The sequence below is a fragment of the Seriola lalandi genome, unplaced genomic scaffold (genome assembly GCF_002814215.2).
Source record: "Seriola lalandi dorsalis isolate HSWRI2012SDOR001 ecotype SW California unplaced genomic scaffold, Sedor1 jcf7180002054680, whole genome shotgun sequence".
Taxonomy (NCBI): domain Eukaryota; kingdom Metazoa; phylum Chordata; class Actinopteri; order Carangiformes; family Carangidae; genus Seriola; species Seriola lalandi.
The window spans coordinates 350,354-361,589 of NW_019525233.1; the positions used below are offsets into that span (position 1 = coordinate 350,354).

General features: G+C 44.1%; 1 protein-coding gene across 1 annotated transcript in view; it reads left to right on the top strand.

Annotated features, from left to right (window-relative positions):
* LOC111666765 (synaptic vesicle glycoprotein 2C-like) overlaps positions 1 to 11,236 on the top strand; it is a 37,611-nt gene that overhangs the window by 19,636 nt on the left and 6,739 nt on the right. Inside the window, exons 3-10 of the mRNA XM_023422224.2 lie at positions 3 to 183; positions 1,976 to 2,127; positions 7,110 to 7,243; positions 7,929 to 8,018; positions 8,168 to 8,278; positions 8,386 to 8,474; positions 9,803 to 9,967; positions 11,074 to 11,207. Of these exons, the coding sequence (XP_023277992.1) occupies positions 3 to 183; positions 1,976 to 2,127; positions 7,110 to 7,243; positions 7,929 to 8,018; positions 8,168 to 8,278; positions 8,386 to 8,474; positions 9,803 to 9,967; positions 11,074 to 11,207 (1,056 nt within the window). The remainder of the gene's footprint in view (positions 1 to 2; positions 184 to 1,975; positions 2,128 to 7,109; positions 7,244 to 7,928; positions 8,019 to 8,167; positions 8,279 to 8,385; positions 8,475 to 9,802; positions 9,968 to 11,073; positions 11,208 to 11,236) is intronic.

The following is an 11,236-nucleotide window of genomic DNA, read 5'->3' on the forward strand; positions in this document are numbered from 1 at the left end:
AGGTAGCATAGTGTATCTGGGGATGATGTTTGGAGCCTTTTTCTGGGGCGGCCTGTCAGACAAGTTGGGCCGTAAACAGTGCCTGCTGATATCCATGTCCGTCAACGGCTTCTTCGCCTTCCTCTCCTCCTTCGTTCAAGGCTACAGCATGTTCCTCCTCTGCCGCATGGTGTCTGGCTTTGGGTGAGTCCTCTTAACGCTTCTCCTTTTTCTCTCATCTCCTGTCTCTCCCCTGGATCACCCCGTCCTCCCCTTTGTGTGTTTGAGGCGACTGTAGCATCTCCGAGGACTTTTCCCCCCCCCCGCCTCTCCGGCCCGATCTGTCCTCCCACCGGTTCCTCTGCCGTCTCCCCTCCTCCTCCAAAGTCAAAGCACATGACAGGAGGTTATTCTAACTGCCTGGCACCAGCCCATCCTCATCCCCCTGAGTGTGTGTGTGTGTGTGTGTGTGTGTGTGTGTGTGTGAGTGTGAGTGTGAGTGAGATGGAAGGAACAAAGCAGAACAGGAACACTTGCAGAAATGAGCCGAGCCGAACATCTGGCGGTGAGCGCTGGTGTGGTCTGCTTGGCTGCCCACGTCCTCGATGAATGACACGCCCCTCCCGTCAGATCAGTGATCTGACATCCCTGTTCACACAGTACATGTCTCACAGAGGTCAGCTAAAGTTCAAAGGTCATTCTACTGAGGGAAATGGAAAGTAAATGCTATGAGACAGTTCTTAAATTTGACCAGTGATGATGAGTTGAGGTGATGCAGGTCGATGATGAGCCTCAGTTACAGTAAGGTGTATTACCTGTACTGGGTAGAGCTGTCAAAACCAGGAAGTGTTACTGCTCTTCTATTTTCAGACATATAAAATCATTAGTGTAAAGTGTACATACCTCCACATCACCCATTAGAGGCCACCAGTCCAGCCTGTTTCCAGTTTAATCATCACCAGATTCACATTCGCTTCTGTTTAATTACAGTTGTATAAGCAACTATAAGGAGAAGAAAAAAAAAAACTGCCACTTCCTTAATGGCTTTGCTTTAAATTTTTAATCAGTAGCTTTTATTTCATCTCTTAATTCTCAGGTTTATAGTAGAGGGTGAAACACATTCATTCTTTAGCTTTAATACCTTTGAGAATCTGTACGATTGTTGTGGAAATGTGCCTGAGCGAACGGATCTATAGTGTTTGGAGCTGTGGTGGTATTGGTGACGGTGTAACGGATCTCTAAGGGGAATGCTGGGACTTCTATTTATTTTCTTTTTTTTATGTTCTTTTTACACCCTCAGTCCGGAAGGAATACGATCCAGCCCCGAGAGTTGTTGTCAGATTGACTTACCTCATTAACTCGGTGACCGTGATCATTTAGACCGTGATCTTTAACGCCTTAAGAAGATAAATATGTGGGAATAACACATCATAAATCCATTACTGGATACATATATTTTATCTATTGTATTTACATATATGTAACAAATATACTCAACTCACTATAATCCAAACATTTATTCAACAGCCTCTGATTCTGTCCGGTAATGCAACAGTGAAGACGCCTCAGAGATTAAATTACACACTTGTAATATCCTGTGTGCTGCATTATGCTTCTTCTTTCATTTTCCCCGGTCAGTTGATGACAACATGGCTTCCTCCAACAAATCTGCAGCGGACAGCGTCGCTGCTTCCTGATGGTTCAGGTTTTGAAACAGGCCTGAACAGCTGACCGCTCGACCCTGTTTCTGCCCTGATGGCGAAAATTAGTCGAAATCTGACGTCCTCAAAGGCTCATTGCATAATCACAAGTTGCATGTTTGACTTATTTACAGTATTTTAAGAGTTCTTATCATTCACAGTTCATTTGCTTCTATTATTTCAAACCCCAAACGCCCTGATGATTTTACGTAACCATGAATCTGTTTTGAATGTTGTTGTTTTTTTTTGCATGCGTGACCGAGGCACACAGAGTTAATTACAGACTGTGTTTGCAGGATTGGTGGAGCTGTGCCAATAGTATTCTCGTACTTTGCGGAGGTGTTGGCTCGAGAGAAGAGAGGAGAGCATCTGAGCTGGCTCTGCATGTTCTGGATGATCGGAGGGATTTATGCCTCAGCCATGGCCTGGGCCATCATCCCACACTACGGTGAGTGACAGCTGTGACCTGATGTAACAGTCATGATGTGAGCACCAAGCTGTGGACACTGCACCACAGAGTTTTGTCATAATAGGAACATAACAATTACAACAAATTATAATCGTTAAAAGAAAACTGCTGCGTTCATAATTTATTCTTTAAGGTGCTGGTGAGACGTGAAGTCAGATCCAGGAAGTTCAGTCTGGGTTTATAGGCTCATCAGACACTAAAACCCTGCACAGCAAATTAACTCTAAGTATCATGAGACAAGATTTTACAACCAGGTAATCTACCAAGAATGTGTGCAACATGTATTTGATTGGCCAGCGTGCATTTGGCCGGATGATGTCACACTGCATTGCAGCAAAAGTTGAGTCAAGTTCAACCTTTTTGCCACAGGCCCGTTACAGTCGGGACATTGGCTGTGTGACCTGATTGGCTCCATTTGAAATAAATAGACAATCACATTTTAAATGAAAGGGGGGGGGGGCTGCATTTTGTCGTGAGGGGCTCAAGTTGGTCTGAATCCGGCTTTAGAGACAAGACAAGAAATTTGAACCACTACTAGAGACCCAACCAGAGGATCTGAGGCAGTAAACATGTTGTAGGGAATTACCAGATCAGGAGTTGAAAAAACAGCAATCAGGGACACAGAGACTGAAGTAAATACGCTCACTCATCTTGGAGAGAAAGTTGAAGATGAAGTTTTCGTGCCGCGGTGTTTTTTTTCGACTCAGCCTGTCAAAACAGTTGTTCAGTGACTGCGGCTCTGGAGGAGAAAATAGCCGCGATGATGAAGGGCTGCATCGACTCGGGCTTCGAGGACACACATTTATAATACAAAGCTGTAAGAAAACACAGCGCACAGTCTCAAAGACTCGGGTGTCCACAATGCAGCTATTGAGTTGCATTATGGAGAATTTAAGATCCAGTGTTTCAGAGTTTGATCCGTACTGGAGACTAAAAGCTACGGATACTGACTATTAATTTATTCTGTATATTTTCAATTTATCGATAGTGTAATGAAAACTCGCTGGAGTACAAAGCCTGGCGGCAGCATGTCTTATTAGCTGTAGCCTGCTGAGACCACAATAAAGTGCATTACAATAATTTAGTGAGGATGGGAGATAAAAGCAAGGATGAAATTCTCCAGATGAGCGAATGAGTGAAAAGATCCTGGTTTTGTGCCTCAGCATAAAGAGAGTCAAAGATTACAGGCTTCAGACACCTGGACTGGACAGAGGAGGAGTCGTGACCTGGTCATTTAACTGTAGGACATCCAGCAGATAATGGAAGACGTAATACGTAATAATACAGTAATGTACTTTACGTAATGTGCGTTGCTCGATGTGCAAGAAATGAAGGAAGAGACCTTCTTCTCTACACAGAGGACACAGATACAGATGGTGTGTAGAATTGGAGCAAATTAAAGATAAAGTGACTTAATGTGCATCTTTTCCAAACTGGAGAAGTTTCTCTCTGTCAGGAATCATTGGCGTCACTAGTTTAAACATTACAGCGAATAGAGATGGCAGTAAAGTTTGACTTTGCGGCACGGTTGTTGCTCTTGACGACGCTTCCCTGCTGTAGTGAAACACATACATTGCAACATGATTCATAAATCCCCCAGTCCCCGGGCTTAATTTAGAAATCAAGACCCTCCGGGGTAGCACACACACACACACACACACACACACACACACACACAGAGACGCACACAAAGCAGGTGGCGGTGTAGGTGGAGGCTCTGACAATAGCAGCAGCAGAAAAAGCAGCAAAGCATATGTCAGCCTGCACGGTGGATGCGCACATGAAGGCCTTTCACAGCAAATTGGTCCCAGAATCAGTAAAGTGAGAAACCCAGGGGGGGGGGGGGGGGGGGGGGGCGACGTCAGCTGACACGGCGAAGAAGGATGAAATGTTCAGTTTTTATTTTTTTTGCAGCAACTTTTCCAAAACTGTTCCGGAGCAGCGTGCTGTGGTCTTAAAAATATACATAATGTCTATAAACGGTATTTGTGTTAATTTCATGGGATTTTATGTGACCGTGTTGGAGGCAGTAAAAGAAAAAAGAGAAAAAAAAAGTAAAAGCTCGGCTGATATTACAAATCTCATAAAACTGTAGCGAGGCCGAGCTGGAGGATAACAGAGAGGGGAGGAGGTGTGTGTCACAGGATAAGAACAAAATGAGCGAAATGAAATCAATCTGGCGAGAAGGGGTGTGGACGGGGAAAGAAGAGCAGAGAAAGAGATTAGGAGGACAAGGAGGGGGGGGGTGCGCTTGATTTATGTGGCCTGTGTCAGGGATAATCGAACGGTGGAGGGATACAGCAGAGGGCTGGAGGGAGGCGCAGAGAGAAAACAAAGAGAAAAGGCACAGAGTGAAACAGTATTAAAAGAAAGGAGGAGAGAAGGGATGAGCAAAGAGGAAAAGGACAATGTTCTCCTCCCAGACTGTGTGTGTGGCTCTGTAATGCAGAGGCGCCGGGTTGATTAAGTACCTCCACCGAGTGGCGTTCTTATCTAGAATAAAGTCACAAGACCGATGAAAACTTCTCCACAACATGTAAAGAAAACTTATCTGAACTTCTTCGGTCTTGGCCGCGAATCGAGACCCTTAAAGAGAACATCACATGCTGCGCAGGGAACAATCTGATGCAGCTGCACAAAGTGGGATTATGTCGTTTACAATCCCCTCGTCCCTCATGAAGGAAGGGAATTGTGGGGATGGAAAACTATGAGAACCATAGAGAGGTAATGGCAGAATCAAAATGCTGACACTTCAAATCAAAACCAGGGTTTGATTTTATCTTTAAAGGAGCTGTTTGTAAGTGTCGCTATCGCTGCATAGCTAACGTTAGCATCAACAGCTGTTTAGTTCAGCATCAAACGTCATACCTTTACTCGCCTACAGCTGTTTCCAGATGCTCACAGATGGATGCAAAGTTTGTATCTCTGTTCAAGATATAAGTTTCCATCTTCAGTCTGCGTGTCTGTCTTCACAAACTTTACTTGTGTGAGTGCGAGAGCGCCGACGGAGGCTCATAATTGAGGTCAATTGATTAGACGCCACTGTTTTAACTCATTTTCTTTCTCCGAGATGCAGCGGTGTGTGGGTAATAGGTTCCGCCGCAGTGCTCTTTGCATTGACTGGTGGACAAAGGTCAGATAACTCTTTGTGTGTGTGTGTGTGTGTGTGTGTGTGTGTGTGTGTGTCATTTTGTCTTCTTTAAGGTGTCAAGAATGTGATGGAGAAAAAGAAGTGGGAAGTTCGACAAAAAGAAAATCTGCCTGCTGTGACTGGCTTTATACTGTGTGTGTGTGTGTGTCGCAGTGTATGATGTTAGTGTTTGTCTGTATGCTTTTCTGTATAACAGTATATGTGTGTGTTCATGCACGCATAGTGCTTAAAAATTTGTCTGACAGCACTGAACGATGGCCAAGGACATTGTGTGTGTGTGTGTGTGTGTGTGTGTGTGTGTGTGTGTGTGTGTGTGTGTGTGTGTGTGTGTGTGCATGTCTCAGTTGTGCTCACTTACTGTAGAGTAGGGACATAAATCTTGCTGAGTATCTGAATCAGTCAGCCATCCCCTCCAGTCCATTATAGCTATAATCCCCCTAATGAGGTTTGTACTGGTACAGGCTGGAGCAGGCCCACAGGCCACACACACACACACACACACACACACACACATTCCTACCCTACCACCAGCAGTGTTTGGACTACGCCAACCAGGTGTGGACCACCATTATTTTGAAAAACACAAACACTAAACTGCTTTTGTAATTTTCTCTTAAAAATTGTTGAGGGGACTTGCAGCTCTGGACGATGTCGACCTCCACTGTGTTTTGAGCACTGCTACTGCCGCCAACTAAGAGATTCTCCTGTTACTTCCTGTGTGTGGTCAACAGGAAACACACATACATTTCACCAGATTAGTAAAAAAAAAAAAAGAAGCAAATGTGGGTCATGTTCCTCTGAGGACCGCCAGGCTCCTTCCCTAATGTAACAAACCAGTTTCACAGGGGCCGAACTAATGAAGCATGTAGTCAATTCTTAACAAGTTTTTCGCAAGGAAATTATCCTAAAATTGCCAACGATGTGCAAATATCAGTCTAAACTCAAACACATTTTTGTGATAATGAGTTCATAATGAGTTTTGATCTTTAACTCTGACTTACATCTCTCTGTCATGCCCAGGGATTCAAGCTCTTCCTTTGATAACATACCAACATTGTTCTTTTTCTAATGGAATAAAACAGAACATCTGAAGAGAGAGTTCTGCAGTGCGGAGAGCCCAGCACAAATAACGTGTCCCCGCTTTACAAGTTGACTTTGCAATTAAGGTATGAGTGAATCATGCATTAGACAAAGTTGTGCAATAAATTGTTGTTTCTGGATTTGACCCCTGGATGGAAACAGCAGTGTCTCTGTCCATGGTGCTGAAAGCTTCAACCTCAGGCTTCATCCCGTTCAGACCGCTGCACCCTATAGCAACTTCCCAGACCTCCCTAGCAACCACTTGAAGATGCCAAGCAGCCACGTCAATCACCGTAGCAACCCCCGGCACAGCTTGCAAACATGTAAAGACAACAAAGACAACTACCTGAACGCAGAGAAAGTATCCACGCCGTGTAGCGTTCACCGGCTGTAGCAACACCTCAGCAACTAAATACGCTGTCCCAAATATTCTGCAAACATCTCGGTAAAAACCTTTTTAACATCATCAGCTTGTGGCAGAGAAACAGCTGGTGTGTTTGTCCGTGAGCGTAACAGAGTGAAATATAAAAACCTGCAGTGACTCCAACCATGAAGGAAAGAGAAAAATAAATGAAATGGAGTGAAAACTACAGAAGCTATAAATCAAGTTTTTGTGTCATTAAAGTTTTATGTCTTGTCATGTTATATAGGATTGAACTTACGACATACGACATTATTTCTGACTATATATATGTGTGTGTGCGTGTGTGTGTCCTCGTCCTTTGTGCAGGCTGGAGTTTCAGCATGGGCTCGGCCTACCAGTTCCACAGCTGGAGAGTGTTTGTGGTGGTGTGTGCGCTGCCGTGCGTCTCCGCAGTGGTCGCTCTCACTTTTATGCCTGAGAGCCCCCGCTTCTACCTGGAGGTGAGAGAGAGAGAGAGTTATAATGATACGTATGGATAAGAAAATGTATTTGCTTTATTTTAAGAAAAACAAACGCAGATTTCAAACTGTTGTCAACCTCCCCTGGGGGGGGGGGGGGGGGGGGGCATGAAGGGAGAGATGTAAAACCCCACAAAAAATCTTTAGTCCTTCTCGGAGTCATAACTCAGTCAAATCTGAACATTTAGACATGACACACACGTTTTTTGATTCAGTGTAATTTATACTTCCCGATCATCTCTAATGTCCATGGCCATAAATCCGCTTAGAATCTTCCTCCTCCTTGTAAAAGTAAAAGTGAAGTGATAGCTGTCGATACATGCGTGGGCACATTGCAAACAGGAAGTGCTAGTGGCTAATTTGGCGTACTTTTTGATGGTGCCATTTTGCCAAACATGAATAAATTAAGGCTAAAAAAAACGAATTCACTCGGAGTTGTGCCGACATTATACTTCTAATTACGTCCCCAGAGGGAGATTTATGAGGAGGGGGGCGAACTTTGAAAACTCCTGGGCACACGTTATAATTTTCTCACAAATATATAGAGTATAAAGAGAATCCAAATCTAAGAAACTCCTCAGGAATAAAAGCCAGATCAAGTCCAGCCACTTGAGATTTCTAATGTGCACACGTTAACATAATACGTTCAAGTTGTCTTTTCTCCTAGATGGGTAAACACGACGAGGCCTGGATGGTGCTCAAACACATCCACGACACCAACATGCGCGCCCGCGGAGAGCCGGAGAGAGTCTTCACTGTGAGTACACACACACACACACACACACACACACACACACACACACACACACACACACACACACACACACACTGGCCTCTACACTTGGCAACCTCCCCCCGCTGCTGCAGTGCCATCAGCAGGTGACAGATCAGTGTCTCCCCCTGCAGGTGAACCGGATAAAAATCCCCAAACAGCTGGACGAGCTGGTGGAGATGCAGAATGAGTCAGCCAACCCTGTGCTCAAGGTCCTCTTCAAGATCAAGGCCGAGCTCAGAGGAGTATGCCGCTGCTTTGTCTTTGCCCTGGTTTGTTTTATACTCCGTTTTTTTTTAACGGTTGTAAAAGATTTCTAATTATGTAAAAATTGTTTCCCTTTTATAAATAGATCTGGTTGACTTTTATGAGATGCTTCAACTACCCAGTAAAGGACAACACTATGAAACTGGCTGCAGTCTGGTTCACTCTGTCTTTTGGGTAAGAAGTTTGCTGCAGAGTCTTTGGCCTCACCTCCAGCTCGACTCCTGCACCTCTCTGTGTTATCATTGTTTGCCTCCGTCATGTTGAATGATGCTGTATTCTGCCCCGGGTGATACTTAGCTGAGTCACCACTACTTTCCTGCTTAATAACTGATTTTCGTTGTAGCTCTCGTCTCGGAGGCACGTGTATCGTCCTGATGAATGTTGACAGGTTAGATTAGAAGGAGAGAACCGCTGCTTCGATGAGTTACAGTGTGAACATGTTGGAAATTTTCAGCCCTGAGGAAAATTTTTAAAAATTAAAAAGAGACAAAAGTAGGTTGTGTTATAATACAAAAAAAATAATAATTTATTCTATTCTATTCTGGTTTCATATTTTCTTTTTGTCTGACTTCCTCGCTCAGACACCATCTACTCCACAACACTGTCATTTCCTCTTTATCATTTTTATATGGACATACACACACATGTACAGACATTTAAAGACACACACACACACATATTTAGCCGCTATGTTACCAGATTTAATTAAGATGAATCGCAGTCACAAAGTCACTATTTACTCTATTTACTTCACCCTGGCCTTTTGTTCAGCACTGTGCAGCATTTCATTCAATAAAGATTTATTGAAGAAGGAAAATAACTGACTTGCTAAAGGACAGTTAGCAACTTCTGCCGCTCTGTCACACACTTTTATCCAAAATACCTCCTAACTGTCTGTAGACGCACAAGCAGATTGACTTCACCACTAATCACAGCGTTTCCAATGGAATTAACTGAATTTTCTGTAAAGTGTTGATGCTGGGGTTGAACAATTAATTGAAATATTATCGAAATTACAATATGACTAATTCAATGTTGAAATTGCAGGAGCTGAAAGTGTTGCGGTGCTACACGGACTCTTACTGACTGAAGGGAACACGCTAAGAAAAATCCCATCGCCAATTTTTAAAAAATATTTTTTCTGTGAAAATGAAACGTAAAAGTGGACACTCCGACTGAAATCAAGACTCGTGTCGCAATCGCAATATCTGCCGAAATATGATTTGTTTTTCATATCGTTCAGCTCTTAACACCAAACGCCACCAGAGGGAGAAACCCCTCTGCTGATTGGGTCACCACCTCCTATCCTCAGAGGAGATGTGATTGGCTGCTCTGAAACCTAATCTGCGCCCTTATTAGGAAATGTTTTGTCCATTTCCTCTCTTGCATTTACATGTGCTTTCATTGGCTACAGGTGATCGGTATTAACCATCATACTAAAATGAGCCTCAGATGATTGAGGCGACCCGTAGCCTGATGACGCGCTGTGTCGTTGTGTCCAGGTACTACGGGCTGTCTGTGTGGTTCCCTGACGTCATCAAGCACCTTCAGGCCGACGAGTACGCCTCCAGAGTGAAGATCCACAACAACGAACGCATTGAAGACTTCACCTTCAACTTCACCCTGGAGAATCAGATCCAAAGAAACTCTGTCTTTATGAACGACAGGTAAAACAAAAAAGAAGTATGATTAAGAAATTGTTAAACCTCGTGAGCCTCGCTCTGCGCGGCGTTGTGTTTAAGGCTTGCTGCTTGTCCCGCTGTGGGATGGCAGGGACTATTCGTCATTCCCACAAACAGCACACCTCTGCTGGTAATATTCATCCTGCCTCCTTTATCTCTCTCACCACCAGGAAATTAAAAGGCGTATCTCTCTCTCTCTCTCTCTCCCACACACACACACACACACACACACAAATCTTACTTCTCCTCCTGGTTATGATTCTCACTTACACAAAGGCCACAGAGGAGATGCATCGATTCGCTGTTTTTGTTCTTTTCCATCCTCGTTGGAGACGTTTATTAAGAGGAAAAAATCAAAGAGCAGTATCATGAAACTGTGCAGCAGCAAACAACAGATACAGAGATCAATAACAGACTGGCAAGGCCCTGTCATGTTAGACATGCTGAAGGACACTTTATACTTAAGTAGCAGCATCCCTTTGTAAAACTGCTCTGTTACAAGTAGAAGCTGAGCATTTAAAGAACAGAAGTTGATACCTGATGTTTTCCTCAGGAGTCGGCAGAGACCAAGAGCGGAGCTAAGAGAGAGGGAGCGTTAGATTCAGCAGAATCAGAAACATGAAAACAAGCAACTGTTTGCTAACAAGTTCACTATATCAATTTAAAAAGTGATGATGTGTCGTGTTCACTTGTACCTGCTGAACAGTGGTTCCCAACCTGTGGCCGCACAAATCATTTGCAAGCAGTAAAATGTACAAAATGTAATGATCATACCAATAATGAATCGATGAGGGATCTCTACCTGTCGAACAGAACAGAACAGAAAAAGCTTCCCCTGCTTTCAGCTCAGTCCTATCATTAAAAATACAAAGTGCTCTCAGAACGTGTCGTTTGGCCTCCGTGTGGTTACGAGGTCGCGTGTGGGCCGACAAGATTTTGGAGTGAGCTGTGAAATGGAAAAGGTTGGGAACCGCTGTGGTAGAGTCTGATCACTGCTGTCAGAAATATGTTCCCAACCTGTTCATCCTGATACTTACATCCATGTCCTCTCCTCCTCCTCCTCCTCCTCCTCCTCCTCCTCCTCCTCACAGGTTCATCACTATGAAGTTCAAGTCGGTCACGTTCATCGACTCGTCTTTCATCAACTGTTATTTTGAAGACGTCTCCTCAGTGGGATCCTCCTTCAATAACTGCACCATTGTGGACTGCTTCTTCTACAACACGGGTGAGTGTCCACCTGCGCTGAGGGGTTTC